The sequence below is a fragment of the Ranitomeya variabilis genome, chromosome 6 (assembly GCF_051348905.1).
Source record: "Ranitomeya variabilis isolate aRanVar5 chromosome 6, aRanVar5.hap1, whole genome shotgun sequence".
Taxonomy (NCBI): Eukaryota; Metazoa; Chordata; class Amphibia; order Anura; family Dendrobatidae; genus Ranitomeya; species Ranitomeya variabilis.
Window position 1 is genome coordinate 325,773,884 of NC_135237.1, and position 27,207 is coordinate 325,801,090.

A 27,207-nucleotide genomic window follows, 5' to 3' on the forward strand; every position below is an offset into this window, starting at 1 on the left:
ACGCAAACAAAAACGCAGCAAAACACATGCACAACGCTGTGTTTTGCGCCGCATGCGTCCTTTTTTTGATTGATTTTGGACGCAGCAAAAATGCAACTTGCTGCGTCCTCTGCGCCCGGATGCGTGCGCTGCAGTGACGCATGCGGCGCAAAACGCAAGTGCGACGCATGTCCATGCGCCCCCATGTTAAATATAGGGGCGCATGACGCATGCGGCGACGCTGCGGCGCCCGACGCTGCGGCGCAGACCGCAAATGTGAACGTAGACTTAAATAGCTGGATAGAGCTGGATCCACGGGCTGTGATCTGGCCTACGCTCAGCACTCTGCGGAGCGCTGTCATTCAAAACACGTCCACTCATTTTGGTGTTTAGTCCCAAAATGGAGGATGGAAGAAGAAAAGGGTTGGACAAGGAAATGACATCATTTCTTTTTTTTTTTTTCCCCACTGCAGTTAAAGCTTTATTTGTGTCAAACACAGACAATCTGCAGAGAAAACCGCACTAAAAACCGCACTAAAAACCGCATCAAAAAACGCACCAAAAACGCACCTGCGTTTTCTGCCAAGAGCTGCGGTTTTTAGTCTTGAAAAAAAGGATTGAAATCAGGAACGTGTGAACATACCCTTAGCCTTCTTTATTGCCCTTGGATACAACCATAGATATCTGCTATTCTTCTAGCAGTGTTATTGGGAAATGAGACTGCACATACAGAGTTGTATCGACCTCATTGCACAGGGTGGGCAGGGGAACTGTGCCCATGCTGCTGTCGAATATGGTACAACTATCCTACCTCATGACTGTTCTTCTCTGCTGTGTGATAGACAAAGCAGAGCGAGCGCAGAAGTACCAGTCACTAAACATTAAAGAACATATTCAATTCACAAAAAGACATAGACATGAGGTCAGTTTCTGACTTCCAGTGATATATATAATGACATTATTTTCAGCTTCAAACTTGTAAGAATTGACAGGGAGAAACCTATCACAAGCTGAAGCCAGGGGAGACTGCCTATATTATTAGCTACAGTTTCAGTCTCAGACTGATCTACCACTGCTGTTCTTTGATAGGACTGGGAGAAGAGCAAGCACAGTGCAATGAGGCTCGTCTCTATAATCTGAGGCACTTTCAGAAATGTAGTCTGCAGTAGGGGAGCCGTTTGGAAAGGGGGGGGGAATTAAATATTCTTTAATAATCACTTATGCTGCACATGTAAGCACAAACAAATACTGATGCAATGCTATAAGTTTCATTTATCTAGTTTTCACATTTTTAATTGATTGAACAGAAAGACAATAGAAGTGAAATTATTAATATTAACCCCTTAACATTCCATGATATACCATTACGTCACAGAATTGTGTCAGAGGGTTTGCAGTGGGCTCTACACATGCCGCTATACTAGCTGGCAACTGCTTTTACCTGCAGCAGCTGATGCTACCACTATTCGCTGCCGTTAACCTCTTGAATTGGCATTTAAGTGCAGTGATTCGATCTGGTGATTCAGGTGACACCACCGTAGGGAGCTGACGTGTTGTATTGACGGATGAGGACCAGCTGAAGGCCCCATGCCTTTCTTGTTATTTCTCCTGTGACATCTAGCCATAAGCTTTGCGTCATAGAAAACAGTCCTTTTTACTACATACTGCAACACTGTTTGATTGCAAGTCCCCAGGATTTGTTTTCTTTACACTTTCTCTTACTATATATGGTAAAATGATTACATGTATGTGGGTGGAAAAATTAAAAAAATATATCGCTATTTGGAAAAAAAGAGAGGAAAAATTGGCTTCATCCTTAAGGGATTACATGTAATTGATACGTACAGTACCTAGCTGCTGTAACGGGTTTACCGCTATGGAGAGGGTCCAGAAGACCTCAGCATCTGATTTCACGTACTCCTGCACTGATTAGAAGCATTTCTCCTTCATGTTAAATGGTGCACATTTCTGTTAGCAGTGCATGGATTAGAGTCTCTGAAGCTTTCCTGCTTGGATGATCTCAGCTGTTCAGTATTGGCCACTTCCCTCTCCTATATATACTTGCCTCTAGCAATGTGAATTGCCAGTGTTAATCTTGTACTGCCTGGTGTGGAGGTATCAGTTGTTGGTAGAGGCATGTGGAGTGTGGATCTGCGATTTTTGCTTGGTGTTTCAGTTGTGTGCAAATCCTAATCTTCTCCTATTTGGTGCTCCTTCCTTTTCTGCCCGTTGTTCCTCTTTACTGTCTGTTAGTGCATATTTGTATGTTTGGCATTTCATTTATCCCTGTACGTTCTCCCTTATTAGTCTGGTTTGTGTATATACATACACTAATACTCACTACTTCAGATATAGGGCTGATTCAGGAGGTCAGCAAGGTACGTGGCCCCGGTATCTTCACCATCAGAAGTAATCTGGGAAGCAGGGATAGCGGCCCTAGCATTAGGGACAGGGAAGGAGCACCTGCCCCCGGGTTTTCCGACAACAGAGTTGAGACAGCTGCTGCATCTAAAGTTAAGGCAATATTATTTTGTTTTTTAGGGCTGTGTCTTATAAAATAAGAAATATAAAGCTGTGAAACCTACAGGTGTGGCTAGATTTAGGGAAATATAATAACACCTACACAAATCCAGCACGAGACCAATAATTAAATATTAAAATAATCTTTTATTGAGAGCAGGCAGGGGCATCTTTGAGTATCTGTGCATAGCACGCAGGATATATTTCCTTCAATGTAGGAGGGGGATGGGATCAAAGGTCAGCCTGGAATAATCAGAGCAGCAGTGACAGGACACAGTGTTAGCAAGTACAAGAAGAGATTTCGTGTCTGTGCTGGGAGCTCCCTGGTCGGTGCAGTGTGCTGGTGAGAAATCTGAGGCTGCACAGATCAGCCAACACACTAAATCGCAACAAGTAATCTCTGACAGAGCCTTCTCCTGTTATTGCTACTGTAATAACACAAACAATTGCTTGAATTGATGGCCTTTGAGTACTTACTTCAGGGAGATCCCAGCCCTGTGTGTGCAGATGTTCTGCAGAGGCTGTACTTACTAGGAGGAGGACCAAGCAGAACGGGGAGTCTGCTTCCACACCCCGCTGGGCTAAAGAAGGTAATGCTGCTTCATAACTTCAGGCCCTGTACGTTACAAAATAATCTTCATTTTAAATAGAAACATGCAGAAAGAGATTCGGGGCAGTGCACTTCTGGTTTGGTGTGCGATGATCCTGGTGTGCCCTGTGCACTGCACCACCGGACTGCAGGCGCTAGTGCTGAGGCGAGGGCGTGCGTGCCCACAGCAAAGGCTCTGCATGCTCTCTCTGGCACGTTGGCCGTAGATTTGCCACCACTGCTATGGACCTTGTTGATGATCAAAAAGTGCTTGGTATCCCCATCTATAAATACGTATGTGTAAATGAAACAAAGTGCCGGCGCTCAATAAAAACATGCAGCACTTAATTCATAAGAATATATAGAGTTCAAATAATAATGAATGACGGAATACCAAGAATAAATCACATAAAGGTATACAAAGTTCATACATGAGGAGGGCACATCAATATAAGAAAAATAAAAGCTTTAACAAGCCTGTAGAGTCAAAATGCACTGCTTGTCCTCCACCTCACCCTTTAACGCATGTTTCGCAATGCTTCCTCAGGGAGGTATGATTTAGATTTAGGAAGGCTTATACCCTTTTCTTAAAGGAATCCTCGAACCACGGGCAGTATGAATCAGACACTAGCTGCTTTCTTGCAGCCATGTACGTTTTACTTCTTAACCAGCAGCATATCAGAGAAAGCCTACTTTGGAAAGCCAGCAGACAGGCTCACCTTTCAGTTCACCAGTCCGAGGCCGGTCCCTTACAACTTCACCCCAGTAGCTTCTCCCTGCCGCGCTCAGCTAGATTGACAGGTCTGACTATGTGTGTATAGGGAGAGATCTGTCAGTCTAGGGGAGTAGGGCATGGCGAGACCACCAGGGACCTTCTCCTGACTGCTCATCCAGGATGCACAATCCCTGACCAGCTCTTGAAAGTATGTTTTCTCCTAAATGCCTCAGAGTCTCAGGCTGAAATAATGCAGCCGGTGTCTGGCTCAGGCTGCCTGTGGTTCGGGAAGCAGAAATCTCATGGCGGGTTCCCTTTTAACACCTTAACTCCCTAATACGTTCATTTTTAGGTCCACAAGGAATGTATGAAGCAAGCTCCGGAGCTGAACCTGCTTCATACCAAGCAGATGATGGCTGTGTTACATAGCTGTTATCTACCTGTAGCTACAGCAGTCGGAGTTTGCTGCAATTGCTGTAGTTCAGCCACTTAAATGACGTTGTCAATTTCTGACAGCCTCCCTATATATGCTGCATGAGCCCCCCACACCCTCCTATATATACTGCATGAGGCCCTCACAGCCTCCCCATGTGCAGGATGAGGCCCTCACAGCCTCCCCATGTGCAGGATGAGGCCCTCACAGCCTCCCCATGTGCATTACGACACCCCCATAACCTCCCCATGTGCAGCACGACACCCCCATAGCCTCCTCCGTCCACCCAAACATCCCATACCCATGCAAAAAAAGAGCACCACATACTCACCTCGGTCCCATTCCCCAGCGCTCTGCTTTTGTTTCTTCTCTGGTACTCTCCGCAGTACACAGCTGACGAGATGAAATGGAGGCCCCTCCTCCACCAACGAAGTCGGCGCAGATGGAGACAGTGAGCGGGAGGGCACGGTGTGGCTCGTGGGCATCTGTTTTCCAGCCCCTTGGCTGTTGCGGTTCATGGGCTGCACTGAGGCTGTCAGAGGGCCAGATGTGGCCCGTGGGCCGCACTTTGCCCAAGTCTGCAGTAAAATAAATAGTGTTATTCAAAACTATAACTTATCCCTCAAAAAACAACTATATTGAGAGAAAAATAAAAGTTATGGGTCTAGGAAAAAGGGGAAGAAAAAGTTACAGCTCAATAATGAACAATTCCTGGGTTGTTAAAGGGATTGTCCAGTATATTTTTATATTGATGGCCTATATCAATATCCGATCAGTGGAGGTGCGACACCTGGCAGCCGCACTGATCCAGCTGTTCCCGGTGACGCAGGATGTGCTTAGTTGTTGAGTGGAACATCACAGCGCCATCATCTGCATAGTGGCCGCAGCGGGGTACTGCAGGTCATTTCCTATTCATTCAAATATGGGTGGATGTGCAGTATCCAGCTACGGCAACTATACACTTGATAGAGCTGTGCTGTGCAACTGATCACATCTGGGTGTCACACCCCCACTGATCTGATGGAGAAAACCTAAGGACAGGCCATCAATATAAAAGTACTGGATATGGGGATAAAGGACGCCGTAAGTAAGCTGGAGAAACTGTAAGGGTATGTTTCCACGATCAGGAAACGCTGTGTTTTTGACGCTGCGTAGAGCCACAGCGTCAAACACGCAGCGTCCAGATGTTACAGCATAGTGGAGGGGATTTCATGAAATCCCGTCTCCGCTATGCGGTAAAACACTCAGGCGGCAGACCCTCGTAAACGGACATGCGGCGTGTCTTTTCAGAACGCAGCATGTCTGTTTACAATGCGGGGACGCTCCGTCGCCGCGCCGTAAATTTACCATAGACTAACATTAGATGTGGTTTTACCGCACCTAATGATCAGTCACATGCGTAGAAACTGCGTAAACGCAGCTTACTACGTATGTCTGCCGGCTCACCTGTCCCACCGCTGGAAGTCCCTTGTCTACTGCAGTTCTCACGATAACTCCCGGTCACATGCACGGCAGTTCTCGAGATAAGATAAGTTATCTCCGGTCGCTAGTCTGGTTCTCACAAACAGCTGATCAGCTGATTGTGAGAACGCTGCAGTGTAGGTGATCGCTGGAGAGTTATCTCCGGCGATCATCTACAGACTCTACTACATCTGGATGTCAGGCATCCAGATGTAGCAGAGCCAGACTCGTCTAGACTATGTGCACATACAACACTCAACATACACCATCCAACATACACCATGCAACATCCAACATACACCATGCAACATACGTCCATGCGACATACTACATGCACCATGCAACATGCACCATGCGACATACGACATGCACCATGCGACATACGACACGCGACAACATACAACATGCGACATACGACATGCAACATGCGAATGCAACATATGACATGCGACATGCACCATACAACATGCGACATGCACCATACAACATGCAACATACTGTACATACATACAGAACATGCAACATTCATAACATTCATACATACAGTACATACAATACATACATATAGACATACAGTACATTAAACATAGAGTACATACTCACCATCACCTTGTCACCTTGATCCCCAAAGCCATTGTTACCTGTAACAAATAATAAAATAATAAACAATATACTCCCTGATCCACAGATATCCAATTAAAACGAGTGCCCCCCGACGATCTCCTGTGGAGAGCAGCCACATCAGCTGATGTGACCACTCTCCAGGGGCTCCAGGAATACAATGATGGAAGGTATCCTTCCACAATGTATTCCTCCGCCCCTGTGAGAAAATAGTCCCTAGTCTCACTTGTGGCACTGCTGTGTGGCAAAATTCCCACACAGCTTTGCCATAAAGTGAGACTCTGAACTAAGGTAACCTCAGTGATACACTGCAGGAGCCATTGTCTCCTGTCAGTGTGTCACTGGAGGGCCTATAGAGCGGTGACCTCACCTGATGTCACTGTTCTATAGGGGAGATCGTCGTGGGACATTCGTTATCAATTGGACTACGGCGGAAAATAAGTAGACGGTTGGTTTATTATTTTTACTTTCTTTGCAGGCGCTCAAGTATGGTAGGTATGGTGAAATTAAGAATAATAAAATACTTTTTTCTGGCTGTGTCTTTTTTTTTTTACACTTTCACTACAATACGATTAGTAATGGATAGGCGTCTTATTGATGCCTCTCCATTAATAGCCGGGCTCAATGTCACCTCATATTAGCAAGGTGACATTAACCCCTTATTACCCCATATCCCACCGCTACAGGGGAGTGGGAAGAGAGGGGCTAAGTGCCATTTCTGGGGTGGCTGGTATTTGTAGCCGGGGGGGGAGGGGTGGGGGGGCAATATCCATGGCCCCTCTCTAGGCTATGAATATCAGCCCACAGCTGTCTACGTAGCCTTTCTGGCTATAAAATATAGGGGAGTCCCCTTATTTTTATAGCCAGTAAAGGCTACGCAGACAGCTGCGGGCTGATATTCATAGCTTGGGAAGCTCCATGGTATTAACCCCTTCCCAGGCTACAAATATCAGTCCCCCAGGCGCTTGTTTTTCCTCTCTGGTGCAGAAAATTGCGCGGGAGCCCACGCCATTTTAATTTTTTTTTTTTCTAAACTAAGCATATTGTGTTTAAGGCCGGGGTCAATACCCGGCATTGCCGCGGGCACTCGGGACAGGAGCGTTCAGCTGCATAGAAATACATGCAGCCGCACGCTCTGCTCTCGAGTGCCAGTGGCAGTGCCGGGTATTGAAGCGAGAGACTTGTGTGAGTTTCTCGCTAGTGTGACCCCGGCCTAACGCAGATTTCATGTGTGTGTCTTTATTTAAGGCCGGGATCACACATGCGAGAAACTCGGACGAGTCTCGCATCTTAATACAAGGCACTTGCGCCGGCACTCGGGAGCGGAGCGTGCAGCTGCATAGAAACACATGCAGCTGCACGCTCCGCTCCCGAGTGCCGGCGGCAGTGCCGGGTATTAAGATGCGAGACTCGTCCGAGTTCCTCGCTTGTGTGATCCATCTATCGTATCTATCGCATCATCTATCGTCTCTATCTATTATCTGTTTATCTATTATCTATCTATCGATATATCTATCGATATATATATCTATATATTGATAGATATATTTATATAGATATATTGATAGATAGATACAATATATGGATACAATAGATAGATATGATATCTATCGTATCTATCTATTATCTATCAATATATCTATCGATATATCTATATATAGATATATTTATAGATAGATATATCGGTAGATAATAGATAGATATATCGATAGATAGATACCATAGATAAATACGATAGATCCATAGATGGATATGATAGATAGATACGATAGACAGATACGATAGATATGTATTGTATCTATTTATCTATGGTATCCATCTAACGTATCTATCTATCTATCTATCTAGCTGTGTGTGTATATTCTTCAATGGAGTATGTAAATGAAGAGGTTGGACAAGAAATGACATCACAATTTTTATTTTTTTTGTATATCTTTATTGAGCTTACAAAAACACACACAAATCCGCATGAAAAACGCAGGTGACCTGCCAGTGACCTCAGGTGCAGATTTTACCTGCGTCAAATCCTGATGCAATCCTGACCGTGGAAACATACCCTAATACTTGTATATTAGTAACTGACACAAAATCAGGCCCTCGATATATTTCTGAAAACAAAGTACCAACCCCTTTAATGCCAACTTCCTTGTTGCATCAATTCTATGCACTGGCCTCCATTCACCCAACAGAGGCCAAATGAGCGCCCTTTCCCCTCCATTGGGATAGTATATGTGAATATACCTTTATTGACTGTATGGACTTGAAGAGCTGCTGCACTCTTACAAACTCTGGCATCCTGCAAGAAAACCATATTATATACTATACTACATTTGCTAATACAGAAGCCTATAGGAGGTATATGCCCCTGCATCCCGGAGGCATCCATCACAGGCATATGTCTGAAAATCCCCCTGACCCAAACCTCCAGCAGACCCTGCGTTGTGAGCCCACCCCTGCAGAGTGTCAGGGCAATGTCTTTTCTTGTAACAAAAAATACTTCTTCTACCAGATACTTACACAGCAGAAAGAGTATCCAGCAGAGGTAATCCAAATGTTTATCTCCCTACAGCAGTGGGGCAGTGTATCTTTGTTAGGACCTCCCAGAAGCGAGCATGAGTTAACCCTTTCTTATGCACTGCAGGCCATATGAAATTAATTTAAGCATTTATTTCTAATTTGGTGTGCATGTGTTTATATACAGTGTGCATGTACTTATATTATACTGCGTGTATTGGTTTTGCCTTAATTAGCTGATTAATATGCTTGTAACACCTTTATTGATGGCTCTTTACATATGTGTTCACTTCACCTTATGTATTGCTTGAGAACGGCTGAGCCATTTTGATCCGAAAAATCACAGGCTGATTAAAATCATCACTCATTGGGGAATTGCCCTTTTTTTAAAAAAAAATTTTTGTTGTTGAGTTTTTGTTTGTAAGAGTGGGTTTTGCACTTAACTTTTGATGGAAAAATGCAAGTGCTGCTTTTATATTTCTATTTCTGTGTGTGTGTAGATTTATAACATATATATAATGAGTACACCCCAACAAATTTGTCTCAAAACTTAGTTTCCTTTCGGAATCAACATTTTCTATGCGATGCCATAATATAAAATACTCCTACAAATATGGATTAGTGATTACAGTCAAACAAGATTTGTTATTTTGCACACCCAAAAAATGTAATTTACCTAGACAATGTTGCAAATATGAGTAAATCCCAATGAAATTCATGGGAGCAAAGCTAAAGTCTAGACTGCAAAATTTTAATTGACAGCCACAAGTAAGTCTAACTTTACACAACAAAGGTGAGGGCTACAGACAGAACAGCAAAGCTTTACTTATCAGTGGTGATGGGCTAACCCAAACGGTAAAGTTCGGGGTCCATACGGAACACCTTGTGTGCGTGCACAGTCCCTGAACACAGACTTCTTCATACAGATGACAGCATGTGAGACAGCATTTCTGATCGGCGTTAAACTGGTTACCACCGATCACATGTTTCGGCTGATAAGAGGACTACTCTCATCATCGTACGCCTGCTCTCGCTATTAGCAACAAGAGCAGGTGTTCGATAATGAGTTTTCACCAGCTAGCGCCTGTGCAATAAGTTAATAACAAAAAATGACTTACCGTGCCCTCTATTTTTAACAACCAGTGCAGGCAAAACTGACAGCTGCGGGCTGCAGCTGTCAGTGTTATCTTGGCTTATCAAAAAAATAAAGGGGTCACCACTCCATTTAGTAATTTTAAAAAGTGGGTGGAGTACCCCCTATTTTTGACAACCAGCCAAGCTAGAGCAGACAGCTGTGGGCTGGTATTCTCAGACTGGGAAAGGGCTATAGATTTTGCCCCCTCAGCCTAAAAATAACAGCCTGCATCTGACCCAGAGAAGGCGCGGCTATTAGATGTGTCAGTTCTTTGCCCGCCTCTTCCCACTTGCCCTGGTGCGGGGATGCGCCAGCTCTCCACACCAGCCGGAACACACTGAGCAGGGCGTGAGAAGCTTCGGTTCATTTTCTTTTTGGAAAGTGAACCTCTGTCTCAGTCTACAATCGCTGACAGACTGAAATCGGTATTGCTCAAATATATCTCTGTATTTTGCACCATCCGTCTTCACTTAGACTCGGTCCATCTTCCCTGTCTCTTCTGCCGATGGTGTTCTTGGGGCGATGGGTTGTGTTGGTTTGGTGCCAGACATAATGTTTACCTTGGTGGCCAAATAGTGCCAATTTGACCACAGGGCGCCTTCCTCCATACATTTCATACATTTGAGGAGTCTCTCGCGTGTCTTGGCAAACTCAAAACGAACCTTACAATTTTTGTGTGTAAGTAAAGGCTTTTTTCTGCCCACTCTTCATAAAGGCCACCTCTATGAAGTGTATGGCTTATTGTGGTCGTATGGACAGATACTTCCGTCTCTGCGTGGGAACTCTGTATCTTCTTCAGGGTTACCTTTGGTCTCTGTTCTGCATCTCTAAATAATGTCCTCCTTGCCCGGGCTGAGTTTTGTTGGGCGGCACTCTCTTGGCAGGTTTGTTGTGGTACCATGTTCTTTCCTTTTGATGATAATGGATTTTTGATGGTGCTCCAAGGGATCATCAGAGATTGGGATATTTTTTCTATAACCCAACCCTGATTTGTACTTCCCAACAACTTGGTTCTTGACTTGTTCGGAGATCTCCTTGGTCTTCATGGTGATGTTTGGTTAGTGGTGCCTCTTGATTTATGGTGTTCATAGCAAAAGGGGTGAATACATATGCACATGCCAATTTTTAGTTGTTTGATTCCGTAAATTTAATTCATGCCTGTATTTTTCTCACTTCACCAACTTAGACTATTTAGTGCTGAAGCATCACACACTCATCAGATTACAAAATATTTAAACACAGGTTGTAATGTAACAAAATAGGTAAAAAGCCACTGTATATTATTAACCATACTTTCATGTTATGGGTTGTTAAAATGTACCATGGAACTCAGTCTTGTCAAAATGTTGTTAATTAATTAATTGTTCTTGTGTTCAATGAGATACTGATTCAAAATCTTCCTTTTCAGCTGGGGTGTGTGTCTTTTAAAAAAAAAAAAAAATGTCAACTCAACTGCATAGTTGGGGTCTTGGCTTTGAGCATTAATCTGTGGACAAATGGCCTGTTTTGAATTCCGATAACCTGCAGCGACACTGCTCTAAAAGTGAAGTTCCCTTAACCCAAGTACCCTGTTTAAAGGAAAGCTGTCATCCGGTTTCCCGTTACTAAACTGTTGCCTTATTCATCTCCTAATTAGGATTCTTATCCTCGGTTTCATATGCCTCTGCATCCCGACATACCTCTATTATTAAATTATCTTTATTCACTGCTTTGCTGCATGGTACTCAGCGCTGAGCCGTCCGCTGGGTATGTACATTGTACAGACCAACCTCGGCGCATGCTGTGAGCTCGCTATCCAGACCACCTCAATCAAAGGCAGAGCGGCTGGGTAAGCGATCTAACTGCAAGTGCTGAGGTCCGTACATACCCATTGGACCTCTCAGCACCAAGTAACATGTAGGAGAGCAGTGATTAAAGATAATTTTTGGGGGTATGGAGGGGCGCATGGAATGGATCAGTAGGAGCCTGTTTTGGAAAGAACCTTGATGACTGGTTCCCTTTATGAATACTCCTAATGTTGACACCCTTAAAGGGAATCTGTCACCCCCAAAATCGAAGGTGAGCTAAGCCCACCGGCATCAGGGGCTTATCTACAGCATTCTGTAATGCTGTAGATAAGCCCCCGATGTATCCTAAAAGATGAGAAAAAGAGGTTAGATTATACTCACCCAGGGGCGGTCCCGGTGCGGTCCGGTCCTATGGGCGTCGTGGTCCGAGGCCTCCCATCTTCTTACGATGACGTCCTCCTTGTAGTCACGCTGCGGCTCCGGCGCAGGTGTACTTTGTCTGCCCTGTTGAGGGCAGACAAAGTACTGCAGTGCGCAGGTGCCGGGAAAGGTCAGAGAGGATGTTCAGTACATGGACAACTCCTTTCTAAATGAAGTAGTCCCCTTTGTAAAATAAAAACTCTTCCACTCCTTTCCCATACCGACGCCATTCCAGCAATGTTGCCGCCGTGTCTCCCACGGCTCGCATGATGTTGTCATATGAGCCCTGCAGCCAATCAGCAGCCTTTTCACTTTTTCCACTTCTCCAAGGTCCACACCTTGAGACAAACCTCAGACAAGTGGAAGTAGTAAAAGCTGAGCACTACAATAGTGGCTGCTGATTGGCTCCAGGGCTTGCGTGGTATACAGTGTCACGGAAGACCCAGTGCTGACATCCCTGGGACAGCGTTCAGAGTTGTGTGCAAGGTGTTTTTACTTCATAAAGGGGACTTTGTTTAAACAAGGGTTTTCCAGTAAGTGGACAACCCCTTTAATGGACTTCTCGAAGTAATCCACCCACAATTGTACAGTAAACTGTGATAGTCAGGAATTGGACAATGGTGGCCGGGTAGAGGGAGTAAGCTGTGCTTGTGCGGGTTGCATGTTTCTTACTTGTCTTGTTGTTGTAGGTATATTGGATCAGTCAGCAGTATGGGTGGAAGAACATAAGTATTATGACCTGCGCACAGACCGAAATAAAGGAATATCTCCTCTGTCTCAAAGACCTGCTAGTCCACTGGGCGTTGAAAAAGAAAGGTATGTGTTCCTGTTATGTAGCAAATGGATGTGGTCTTATTTTCCTTTTAGAATTTTATGTTTGATGGGAGAGCGCTTGTATGAGCTGTACTGAACTTGTAAGCGTGTGTTCACACAATGCGTTTTACCCTTCGCCACGACAGCACCCCACATGAGAGAGAGGGATCCGCCCCATAGGAACAGGAAACCTACAGAATAAAAGGAGGCGGTCCCCTCTCCCCCTCAGTTTAGGTTTCCTGTTCCTACAGGGACCCGGCTTACCTACAGATGAAGAGGATCCCTGGGCCATGCACCCGCCTGCGTCGGTGTCTGTGGGAACGGCAGGGGCTGCGGTTCCAGAAGCAGCGGCGGGGGAGCCCCTGCTTGCAGCCTCCCCCCTCGTCTGGCCAAACATCCACGGTCCGGGTCCGGTCACCGTGGGTCCGCCCGGCACCGTGAGGACGCGCGCGCTGCAGCGGCCGGCTTAATATCCCTAGCCGCCGCATGGTGAGTAAGAGCGGCGCGTCTAACCCGGAAGTCGCTGGAGCACTTCCGGGTTGGTCCGGGGAGGCAGGAGAATGGGCGGCAGTTTTAAAAATGCAGCGCTAGCGTCGGGCCGGTGTGTGTAAGATGGCTTCACCGGCCGACGATGCGCACTTGCCCGCAGTGCAACAGCGTTCTCCTAGCAAGGAGAGGAGCGCTAGGAGCAGCACAAAGAGTGGTGATCGACCTCCAGGGAAGGGTTCTACCACCAAACGAAATCCGCCTCCAGAACCGGTACCTGTCAGCTTCACTGGGTGAGTTTTTGAAAGAGTCTCTTCCTATATGCTGATATATGTTCCTCCTGTATCCTTCCTCTAGACTAAGAAAAGGACACACAAGTCCAAGCACAAGGAATGTGCTTTATGTACACAGCCCCTCCCGGATGATTATGTCAAAAAACTATGTTCGGAGTGTATCGTGCAAACCTTACGACAGGAAAACATAATGACTCCGTCAGATGTCCGAGCTATAATCCGGGAAGAAATGCAGGGGTTGGCGCAGACTAGTACTACCAGTACCCGTCAGCCTAGTAGGTCCAAATCTCCGGGCAGTTCACAGTCAGAGGACGTATGTATATCCTCAGACGAAGCGGAATCCCAGCCGAGCTCATCCGAGGCTGAAGGAGGACTTTGTCTTCCCAACAGCAGTGTGGACAATTTAATAAAATCGGTCAGAAGCACGATGGGGTGCTCAGAGGAGAAAGGAAGTAAAACGGCTCAGGACATCATGTTCGCGGGGTTAGGACAGAAAAAACGTAGGTCCTTCCCCGTCATAAAAACTATTAAAGAAATAGTAAAAAAAGAGTGGGATAAGCAAAATAGAGGTTTTCTACCATCATCCTCTAAAAGACGCTATCCCTTCAGTGACGAGGAACTAAATACCTGGTCAAAGGTGCCGAAGGTGGATGCCGCTGTAGCCTCCACAAGCAAACAGTCGGTCTTACCGGTGGAAGATTCAGGAGTCCTGACAGACCCGCTGGATCGTAAAGCGGAAGCTTTACTAAAAAGGTCGTGGGAAGCCAACATGGGGGCGTTCAGACCCGCCATATCCAGCACCTGCACTGCAAGGTCACTGCTAGTGTGGATGGAGCAATTGGAGGAACAGATTAGAGGTAGAACTTCGAGAGAGTCAATCCTGCCGAAATTCCCTCTAATCAAAGAAGCAGTAGCATTCCTGGCTGATGCCTCTGTGGACTCGCTACGCCTAGCAGCCAGGTCAGCCGGCCTAGTGAACACAGCCCGGCGAGCACTCTGGCTAAAGAACTGGAAAGGGGACGCACAGGCCAAAGCAAAACTTTGTGCGATCCCCTGCCAGGGTGAGTTCCTTTTCGGAAAAGCACTGGATGAGCTCCTAAGTAAAGCAGGTGAAAGGAAAAAAGGCTTCCCTAACCAGTATCTTCCATCCTACAGGAGAGCCTTCAAAAGACGTCCCTTTACCAGGAACAAGCCGTTCGAACAAAGGGAGCGATGGGAATCGAAGGACCCGAAGCAAAAAGGTGCCTTTTTTAGCGGGTCCCATAACCCGAAACGCAAATACCGCTAACCAGGAGGTAGGCGGCAGATTGAAATTCTTCTTCCCCAGATGGGAACAAATAACATCCAGCCAGTGGATTCTGGACATTGTACAATACGGCCTAAAATTGGAATTTGAGCGAATCCCTTGGGATTCCTTTATAGTAACATCTCCAAAAGGTCAAGACCAACAAAGGGCTCTGGAATCAGAGATCCTATCTCTTCTGTCTAAAAAAGTCCTGATAGAAGTTCCCCAAGACCAAGAAGGGAGGGGGTTCTATTCCCCTTTATTCTTGATCAATAAGCCTGATGGTTCATTTAGAACCATCATAAACCTCAAGAGGTTAAATGCCTTCCTGCGTAATCATACCTTCAAAATGGAATCTATTAGTTCAACCATAAAACTCTTGTTTCCTAGGTGTGTCATGGCCGGAATAGACTTAAAGGATGCTTATTATCATCTTCCCATACATCCGGAACATCAAAAGTATCTAAGGGTAGCAGTCATCCTGGAAGGACAGGTTCGTCACTTTCAGTATGTTGCAATGCCATTTGGGCTTTCTATGGCTCCCCGCATCTTCACTAAGGTGATATTAGAAGTAATGGCTCATCTACGTCAACAAGATACCTTGATAATACCCTACCTAGATGACTTTCTAGTGGTGGGAAATTCCATGCTTCAGTGTAAAACTCGTCTATCTAACACGATCTCGTCCCTACAGGAGTTAGGTTGGATCATCAACTTCGAAAAATCCCGGCTGAATCCAGAAACCGTCCAGACATTTCTAGGAATCCAGCTAGACTCAGTAAGTCAGAGATGCTTCCTCCCCCAGGCAAAGAAACTGACTATACAATCAAGGGTATCAGACGCAATACGCAACCCCTACATGACACTAAGGAAGAGCATGTCCTTACTGGGGTCATTATCATCATGTATCCCTGCTGTACCATGGGCACAATTTCATACTCGTCAATTACAGTATGAGGTATTGTCGGCTCAGGGTAAAAACGGACATCTAGAAAGCAAAATAACTCTTTCCAAAGATGTCTTAGAATCACTATCCTGGTGGCTAGACATGGACCACCTCTCAGAGGGTGTGCCATGGATAATAGACCCGTCTAAAATAATTACCACTGACGCCAGCCCTATTGGGTGGGGAGCACATATGAAAAACAGTCTGGCCCAAGATACTTGGGACCAGGCAGAATTGTCATGTTCCTCCAATTGGAAGGAGTTAAAAGCGGTAGAATGTGCCTTAAATCACTTTCTTCCGCAGATTCAAGGAGCAGATGTAAGAATTTACTCGGACAATTCCACCACAGTGGCATATGTGAATCGTCAGGGTGGCACAAGATCAGGAAGTCTAATGACCATAGCTGCAGACATCTTTCAGCTGGCAGAGACTCATCTAACATCCCTAACAGCCCTGCATATCAGAGGTGTAGAAAACATCAGGGCAGACTACCTCAGCCGAAACGAGTTACGTCAAGGGGAATGGACCTTAAACAGATCCATATTCAGTGTGATAACAGAGTCATGGGGGATACCACAAATCGACCTATTTGCCACAAGAGACAACCGGCAAGTAAAAAGGTTCGCTTCCCTGAACGTCATGGATCACCCAGATATGTTGGACTCTCTCCACCATCCTTGGAGGTTCCAGCTGGCATATGCCTTTCCTCCAATGTCTCTGATTCCTCTAGTGATCAGAAAAATCAGGAGAGAACAAGCAAGAGTGATCCTCATTGCACCATTCTGGCCGAAAAGACCATGGTTCTCTTGTCTCCAGACCATGTGCCTATGCGATCCATGGATCCTCCCATCAGACAAGGAACTGCTGTCCCAAGGCCCCTTTTTCCACCCGCAAGTGAAAGGTCTTCACTTGACGGCGTGGAATTTGAGAGGCAACTACTAAGATCAAGAGGGTTCTCAGCAGAACTAGTTAACACCCTCTTATTGAGCAGGAAAAGATCTACCACCCTAATATATAGTAGGGTATGGAATAAATTTTTAGACTTTCACGCAGTACCGTTCACTAAGCAAGTTCCAATCACACCTATTTTAGAGTTCTTGCAGAAAGGCCGAGAGTTAGGATTATCTGTAAATACCTTGAGAGTTCAGGTCTCGGCATTAGGAGCCCTATATGGATGCAATATAGCAGCTAATAGGTGGATCTCCAGATTCATAAAATCTTGTGAACGTAGTAAACCGGTCCATATCCCCCGTCTACCCCCGTGGGATTTAAATCTAGTGCTAGAGGCTTTAACTAGCTCCCCATTTGAGCCACTAGATTCAATACCTTTAAAAATCCTGACATATAAAGTAGCCCTCTTGGTAGCCCTAACCTCAGCTAGACGGGTTAGCGACATCCAGGCCCTATCAGTAGACCCACCCTTCTTACTGATATTCCAGGATCGGATAGTCCTAAAACCAGACCCCTCATACCTCCCTAAGGTAGCGTCCACCTACCACAGGTCCCAAGAGATATTTCTCCCTTCCTTTTTTGATCCACCTGTAACTCCAGAAGAGCATAAATTCCACACCTTAGATGTCAGAAGAGCCATCCTGACCTATATAGAAAGGTGTCAGACATGGAGGGAGAGTAGGGCTCTGTTTATCTCCTTTCAGGGCCACAAGAAAGGACATGGGGTCACGAGAGCTACCATATCTCGATGGATCAGAGATGCTATCTGCTTGGCCTATACATCAAAAGGCGAGATTCCTCCAGCGGGTATTAAAGCGCACTCGACACGAGCCATGGCTTCCTCCTGGGCGGAACAAGCGGACGTACCGATCCATTTAATATGTAAGGCCGCAACTTGGTCTACACCTTCTACCTTTTACAACCATTATAGACTTGATCTATCTACATCTTCTGATCTGACCTTTGGTAGAGCTGTTCTTAATACAGTAATCCCACCCAAATAATGAATCTCTGAAAATCTCTCATGTGGGGTGCTGTCGTGGCGAAGGGTAAAAAGCCGGATTACTCACCGGTAATGCTCTTTTAATGAGTCCACGACAGCACCCATTTACTACCCTCCCTAAGTTATGCACAGCTCTTCCTTTTAAATTCACAAATAATGGTTGTATAGAGTTTAAGATATTTTGCTGAATAAGAATTAATACTAAAGCTTTGGCGGTTCCCTTTTTTACTCTGTAAACTAAACTGAGGGGGAGAGGGGACCGCCTCCTTTTATTCTGTAGGTTTCCTGTTCCTATGGGGCGGATCCCTCTCTCTCATGTGGGGTGCTGTCGTGGACTCATTAAAAGAGCATTACCGGTGAGTAATCCGGCTTTTTTTTGCCACAATTTTACAAAACCTGGTAAAATTGCTGCGTTTTAATCACATTTTCTGCAGATAAAAGGTGCATTGAGAGCTTTGACGTTTAAGAATGCTCGTGTTGTCTGAACCGCAGCTAGCAGGGAATACAGACTGGCTGACTCATTACTAACAACTGTTTTCTGCGGTCCAGGGAAGACCCGCCATGTACAGTGAGAAGAGTCCAGTGTGCAGCCCCCTGTGGCTTTTACCTACCCATTCACAGAGAGGTCCCTTTTCATTTACGAAGGGGTGGGAAGACTCCAGAGGGGTCCTATATGCTGACTTTTTTGCCCCATTTCATAGCATGTTTTTCAATCTATATTTCACCAGAATTCCTAGGGGTGACTTTCCAGTAAGTGGGGAATGTTTTAAAAGGCGCAAATATGTCACAAATGATTGGCACAAATTTAGCCAACTAATAAGTTGTGTAACAGACTAGACAGCCTAACAACGTGCCAGAATTATAAAGCCGCATAAGCCACTTTGGTAAATGTGGCGCATTTTGTGATGGTCAAGTCTATGTCTCCACTGCCTAAAAGTTGTGATTCCTCTCTGCTAGGAGCCTCCTCTCAGCATTGTACCATCTGATGCTGCCAGGTAGACAGTTTTATTTGTATATATTTTCATTAATACCTCGATCAGGAATGTCGGCAATGCTAATCGCCTCTGACCATCTCGGCATCCTGGACAGAACTGACAATGCTGAAAGTGATCCATACACCCAATAGAAAAAGTATAATTCTGGACACAACACTTAGTTATCAAACATAAAGGAGTCTCCATCTCGCAGAACTCTGTCTGAGATGTTCTCTTTAATGACCCTCTTCTGCATACCTCATCGTGGAGTGGGCGCTCGTGAGCCTTCTCTCTGCTCTACGAGCGAAAAATCCCCCTTCCCCCCATTCTCCTAGCGGCTGCAGTGAATCACGATAGCACAGTGAGTTAAAACCATCTCTGACGAGGACCCCGTATGGATCGCATCCTTGACTCAATTATACACCCTGAGCGCGACAGGTGAAATCGATCCAAGTTTACAAAGAATAATACCTAGTTTATACCTTAAGTAAAATAAAAAATAAAGCAATATGGGTTTTAGGCAACGAGTTTCTTTATTTTTATATATAGACATTTTTTCCGTCGAGACATATAGCGTATTTTTCAGATAATGAGATGCTCCGGATTATAAGACGCACCTCAAATTTTGAGTAGAAAAATAGGATTTTTTTTTTTTTTAATAAAATGGTGGTGCATCTTATAATCCATGCGTCTTATTGCTTACCGGGGGTGGTGGCTGTGGTGAAGCGGGGTCCCTGGAGGAGGCAGGAGTGGCGTGATGCCGCAGGCTGGGATGAGGGGGAGTTCCAATGTGTAGCGCGACGCCGTTCTGCGGGGTGTCCGATGCTGCTGCGGGTGTCCGATGCCGCTCCGGGGGTGCCCGGTGGTTCTGCGGAGTGTCCGGTGCTGCTGCCGGTGTCTCCGGTGCTGCGGGGGCTCTGCCGACATTTTGTGAAAGGCCAGAGCCCCCGCAGTTCCATGGTTTCCTGTGGACTCTGGGAAAATGGCCGCTGGGGGGGTGCAGCGCATGCGCATATGGAGATCTTACCTCCTGAGATCTTTGTGCTGAGATCTCCATCTGCGCATGCGCCGCCCCCCGGCGGCCATTTTGCCAGAGTCCACCGCACAAGAAACCATGGAACTGCAGGGGTTCTGGCCTGTCACAAAATGTCAGCAGAGCCTCCGCAGTACTGGAGACATCAGCAGCAGCATCGGACACCCCGGACCACCGCCGGACATCCCCTCATCCCAGCCTGCAGCAACGGTATCAGTAAGGTATATCCGCATTATAAGACACACCTCCATTTTCCCCCCAAATTTGGGGGAAGAAATGCGTCTTATAATCCAAAAATGTTTCCACCATCCAGCACCGCAGAGAATCTCCACAAAAACTCTTGATAAGAACTGCCTAAAAGTTGGACCACTTTAGTGAAGCAATGAGGGAGCCTTAGTGACGGGCCAGTTTTTTTAAAAATCTGACCAGTGTCACTTTATATGGTAATAACTCTAGAATGTTTCAATATATCCCATTTATTTTGAGACATATTGTAGTTTATGACAATGGTAAATTTTGGTTGATATGTTGGCGGGTAATTCATAACAATATGAGAAATTTTACAAAAATTGTAGAAAATTTGCAATTTGCAAACTTTTAATGATTATCCCATTAATCCATAGTGATGACACACAAAAACATTTAATAAATAACATTTCCCACTTGTGCTTTACATCAGCACCATTTGTAAAATGTTATTTTATTTTCTTAGCGTTTTAGAAGGTTTAAAAATGTAGTAGCAATTTTTCAAGGAAATTTAAAAAATGTATTTTTTTTAGGGACTTGTTCAGTTTTGAGGGGGACTTTTAGGGTCTTAAATATTGGAAAACACCCAAAAGTGATACCATTTTAAAAACCACAGCCCTGCTTTCAGGTAGTTCATTAACCCTTCAGGTTCTTTTCTGGAATGAATGCAAAGTGTCATGACAGGAATAAGAAAGTTCATCTTTACCACTTTATTATTATTATTTATCTTTATTAACTTCTGAACAGGCTGCTATAGCCATCAGACTCTAAGGCCGTTATTTGGCCGTGAACTGCCATGGCAAACATCAGCACCACAGGATTAAGATCTTAGGGTGACAATGGGGATAAAAAGGGAGCCCCCAAACTGTTAACCATATAGAAGCTATAATGTACAATTGACAGCTACAGTATTGTCATCTATCGGGGGATGCTAGTCTCTTATATCACAGGTCAGTAAAAACACATATTGGTGGTCACTAATGGTGTTAAATCACGAACTAGGACCACTCATTAAATATAACGTACTCAATCTTCTTCCACAATACTGTATGTATAGAAAAGTAGGAGACAAAAAAAGCGCAAATAGGGTCTTATCCTCAGGATTGCTTCTAATCAATTATGAGAGAACTGCTCACCTGGTGGTACACAGTAAAGACGTGTAGTTTGTCAGCTGCTGCAGATCCACAGGTCGGCGCTGCGACCTCTTAGAGACGTTATAATAGATGAATGTGGATAAAATCTGCACTGCTGTGACAAATAATGGATCCAGATATGGTTGTCAAGTGTTCGGGTGGTTTATTCAACGCGTTTCGAAGCTCATGGCTGCTTCTTCAGGAAGTTTCCACACAAAGATATCTCTGTGTGGAAACCTCCTGAAGAAGAAGCCATGAGCTTCAAAACGCGTTGAATAAACCACCCGAACACCTTACAACCATATCTGGATCCATTATTTGTCACAGCAGCGTGGATTTTATCCACATTCATCTATTATAACGACAATACTGTATGTGAATCTCCTCAGCTCTTCTTCTTCCACAATACTGTACATGAATCTGCTCAGCTCTTCTTCTTCTACAGTACTGTACATGAATCTTCTCCACTCCTCTTCTTCCACAGTACTGTACATGAATCTGCTCAGCTCCTCTTCTTCCACAGCACTGTATGTGAATCTGCTCCTCTCCTCTTCTTCCACAATACTGTAGATGAATCTGCTCCGCTCCTCTTCTTTCACAATATTGTATGTGAATCTGCTCCTCTCCTCTTCTTCCACAGTACTGTAGATGAATCAGCTTAGCTCCTCTTCTTCCACAATACTGTGTGTGAATCTGCTCAGCTCTTCTCTTCCACAGTATTGTAGATGAATCTGCTCAGCTCCTCTTCTTCCACAATACTGTATGTGAATCTGCTCAGCTCCTCTTCTTCCACAGTACTGTAGATGAGTCTGCTCAACTCCTCTTGCTCTGATTCCTGCTGCTCACAAATTAGACTTCATGTTCAGTGTGACAGGTTCCCTTTAAGACATTTTGGCACTTTAGTTAGTCACGAGTATATCAACGACCTAAACTGTTTTGTTTTTTTCATAAATCACATTCAGCTCATAAAATAAAATGAGTGAAGCCCTTGTATAAAGTAATCCTCTGAACAGTCAGAAGAGGCTTTGTGGGTGTCTGAGACTAGATCTCTAACCATCCACTTGGCATCGGCATCTGTAGTTGGATGTGTCATGTGTTTAACAAATTAATCACTCGTTGAAATCTAGCATTTAATGTCCTGGCCCTTCGCCACTTCTCCTGGTGTCCTCCAGATTGTATCTCTTCCCAGAGTGTACAGAGTGATGACATAACTCACTATACATACTTTACACGGAGGAGAGTCTGACATCAAGGTACTGCTCTCCTTACACCTCTCGTGCAGCCACACGTGTCCACTATGGAGGTGATGTACAGAAGGTAAAATGAGTGTCATTGGCCTGATTTAAAAGAGTTGTCCTCTGAAGGATCTGTCGGCTCCCTTAGGCCCCTTTCACGCATCAGTTATTTGCCGTCAGTCACAATCCGTTGGCTCGACCGATCGACCGATCCGTCGCAGATTGTGAAGAAATAATGCAACGGATTCGTTTTTTCGACGGATCCGACTTGCGGATCTGGCTAAATAAATCGGAGCATGCTCAGTTAAAAAAAAAAAAAAACTTAATCCGTCGCCGGATTCTGTCATTTTGACGGATCCGTCGCCCATATGCTTCCATTTGAGCAGACGACGGATGGCGACATATCCGTCATTGTCCATGTTTTCGACGTACACAAAAATTGTTACTTTGTCCGTTGTCTTCGATCGCCGGACAAACAATTTTCGACAGATCCAGCGATCGACGGATGAAACACAATCCGTCGCTAATACAAGTGTATGAGAAAAAACGGATTCGGCGGCATCATTCGTAGGATTAGTTTTTTTTCAAAATTCAACGGATTGCGACTGATAGCAAAAAAACTGATGTGTGAAAGGGGCCTTTTAGGGAATCTGTACGCAGGTTTTTGCTACCTCCGCTGAGAGCAGCATAATGTATTATTAGAGACCCTGATTCCAGCGATAATCATGTGCCACTTAGTTTACTGGGTTCAGCCGTTTTGACACGGTCAGAGTTTTCAGATGTAACCTGTAGCAGAGCTCAGAAAGCTGACCCCGGACACACCCCTGATTGGCAGCTTTCTGTGTACATTGTATATTGACCGTAATCAGTGCTGTTTGGTTTTACCAGGAACCACACGGGCAGCTAGGCCGACAGTGATAATCTGCTAAGACTCATTGTATTGAAAAAACAGCATCCACCTAATAAATGACACATCACTGAAATCAGTCTTCAAACTCTTCCTGCCTTCCGATGGCATAGAAAAAAGCTGCTGACAGATTCTCTTTAACATGTCAGCTTTAGTAAATACTTATATCTTCCCAAAACATGAAGTTTGGAAGAATCTTTTAGAATTCTGCCTCTTGACAATATAATAACAAATGGACAATAGGCTGTTACCATTCATCTTGTCAATAGGCTATGTTATGCAGTGTCAGACTTTCAAAGGGGCATGCCCTACTATTAAGTCCAATGGGAACACTTGTTTTTTTAATTTATGTCTACATTTCCAGGAGGTACAAGCAATGAGAGAGGGGGAAAAAAAAGGGATAGGTTAAAGCAGGGATGAATCAGGAAATGACGACCGGCCTTGATACCTATAGTCGCCTAGTCTATCTTTCAGAGTCCCGAAGGAAGATTACCGTATATACTCGAGTATAAGCCGAGATTTTCAGCTGAAAGTGCCCCTCTCGGCTTATACTCGAGTCACGGTCGGCGGGTGAGGGGGAGAGGGCGCTGAGGTATACTTACCTGCTTCCGGGGCTCCTGGCGCTCCCCCTGCCCGTCCCACGTCTCCGGGTGCCGCAGCTCTTCCCCTGTTCAGCGGTCACGTGGGACCGCTCATTAGAGAAATTAATATGGACTCCACTCCCATAGGGGCGGAGCCGCCTATTCATTTCTCTAATCAGCGGTGCCGGTGACCGCTGACAGAGGAAGAGGCTGCGGCACCGAAGACCAGCTGTCCGGGGGAAGGAGCGGGACGCCGGGAGCAGGTAAGTATGTCATATTCACCTGTCCGCATTCCACACGCCGGGCGCCGCTCCATCTTCCCGGCGTCTCTCTCTCCGCACTGACTGTTCAGGTCAGAGGGCGCGATGACGCATATAGTGTGCACGCCGCCCTCTGCCTGATCAGTCAGTGCAGAGAGACGCCGGGACCGGACGCCGAGGAGCTGCAAGCAAGAGAGGTGAGTATGTTGTTTATTATTTTTATTGCAGCAGCAGCACAGCTTTCTATGGCCCAGCTATGGGGGCAATAATGAACGGTGCAGAGCACTATATGGCCCAGCTATGGGGGCAATAATGAACGGTGCAGAGCACTATATGGCACAGCTTTCTATGGCACATCCTATGGGGCAATAATGAACGGTGCAGAGCACTATATGGCACAGCTATGGGGCAATAATGAACGGTGCAGAGCACTATATGGCACAGCTTTCTATGGCACATCCTATGGGGCAATAATGAACGGTGCAGAGCACTATATGGCACAGCTATGGGGCAATAATGAACGGCGCAGAGCACTATATGGCACAGCTATGGGGCAATAATGAACGGTGCAGAGCACTATATGGCACAGCTATGGGGCAATAATGAACGGTGCAGAGCACTATATGGCACAGCTTTCTATGGCACATTCTATGGGGCAATAATGAACGGTGCAGAGCACTATATGGCACAGCTATGGGGCAATTATGAACGGTGCAGAGCACTATATGGTACAGCTATGGGGCAATAGTAAACGGTGCAGAGCACTATATGGCACAGCTATGGGGAAATAATGAACGGCGCAGAGCACTATATGGCACAGCTATGGGGCAATTATGAACGGTGCAGAGCACTATATGGCACAGCTATGGGGCAATAATGAACGGTGCAGAGCACTATATGGCACAGCTTTCTATGGTACAGCTGTGGGGCTATAATGAATGATGCAGAGCACTATATGGCACAGCTATGGGGCCATAATGAACGGTATGGAGCATCTATTTTTATTTTTCAAATTCACCGGTAGCTGCTGCATTTTCCACCCTAGGCTTATACTCGAGTCAATAAGTTTTCCCAGTTTTTTGTGGCAAAATTAGGGGGGTCGGCTTATACTCGGGTCGGCTTATACTCGAGTATATACGGTATGTTCCTGTGTCTATTGAAATTCCACCCATTAGTTTGAAATCATGAGAATTTTATTATTATTATTATTATTATTATACATTTTTATAGCACCATTAATTCCATGGCGCTTTACATGTGAACAGGGCAAATATAGACAAGTACAATAAACATGAGTAAAACAAGGCACACACAAGTACATGAGGAGGGAGGACCCTGCCCCCGCGAGGGCTCACAGTCTACAGGAATTGTGAATGAAAGGGGATTTGTCTTCCATGTGCATCAAGTTGTTAATTTTAGAAAACCTGAGAGATTTAGGAGATTTCTCCCTCTTCTATAATAGATTTGTATGTGCTCTTGTTGTCATTTGAAGATGACGTAAAATGGAATGTTTGTAGATCGGTGTGGGAATCTCCGTTATGGGGCAAGAGCAGCAAAGGGTAAAGTGTACTGTCCAATCTGTGATTTTTCAAATTACCTGCTGAACATCCCTAAGGATAGGGATAAGGCGTTTGCAAGACCAAAAAATGTGAAGGAATCAAGCCTCCGCCTCTCCACATCTCCTGCAAGTAGGGTTGCATGTAGACATAGGATTTTATAGTCGGGACTCTTGAATGTGGGAGCTGATCAGTACCTTATGTGATAAGAGGAAATACTTTGCCTTTGTTCTGAGGTTAAAGACCCAAATCTACGTCCCACAGTAAGATATTTTTGGGTGGTGGTTGGTCATGAGGTGATTGCAGGATGAAGTAGGATATCGAAAGGTTGTGTCTAAAAGGTTCTTTATCGAAGCAAATCAGCTCAAGTAGATATTCATATTGTAAGAACTGGCAGAAGGGAGCTAATAAAATGTGAAAGTTGATGGATTTTCCAAATGTCTAATGGGCTGGAATACATGAAAGAAGAGACCACCGCTTGTGAAGTCCAATTTGCACCAGCATCAAAATGTGAAGCTCAGTTGATTCGTCTTTATACAAGAGTTACTTAATGAGTCCCCTAGACTTGGGAGAAACTGAATTACATAGTGATGGAAACAGTGGGGTTGGACTCAGAGGTACGTGAGCTCATGTCAATCAGCAGTTGTACCAATGGGACCAATAGTAGGATGTTATTTCAAGGAGTGAAGATGGGTACAGCTATCGGAGGATCAAGAACTCTGGTGAAGTAGGAGGTTAGGTGGCATATTTTAATGTCAGGAAGGTTTTAAGAAAACTTATGTAAAATGAAGCTTAAAGGGGTTGTCCATTACTCAAACATCCATTTTTAATAATCCTAATGTGCCTAACAAAATAAAAAAAACCATACCTCTAACATCAGTGCCGCTCCAAGCTCTGTGTCCATTTCTAATCCCATGACATTGTGTGTGTGTATATATATATATACACGGCACTGAAAACTTGCAGGCGAAAACACACAAACTTTATGTAGTGCAACAAAGAGTCTGTACAAGAAAACAGGCCAACATTTCAGACAGAATGACCTTTATCAGGGCCTACAAAGAACACGTAACTAGCAAAAGTCAATATATTTACATAATATGCAAGATACTACTGCCAAGGGTTAAGCTGCGTAAAATGTATAAAAATAAGTAAAAAAGGACCAAAAAAAAGGAAGTTATACATAGTTTGATGAGAAAAGTGTATATGTCACGTGAGCGCCGCAATCTATCAGTAGGAGAGTCTGAGGGGACTGTGAAGGCTGCAGCCCATCAGTGACCACCGCTTTTTCAGTTCCTCAGTCGCTTGCACTAATAGATTGCAGCACTCAT

At 45.0% G+C, this 27,207-nt stretch overlaps 1 protein-coding gene across 1 annotated transcript in view; it reads left to right on the forward strand.

The window, feature by feature from the left end:
• The window catches only part of EXOC2 (exocyst complex component 2), a 275,271-nt gene that overhangs the window by 15,341 nt on the left and 232,723 nt on the right, over positions 1-27,207 (forward strand). Inside the window, exon 3 of the mRNA XM_077269779.1 lies at positions 12,864-12,990. Within this exon, the coding sequence (XP_077125894.1) occupies positions 12,864-12,990 (127 nt within the window). The remainder of the gene's footprint in view (positions 1-12,863; positions 12,991-27,207) is intronic.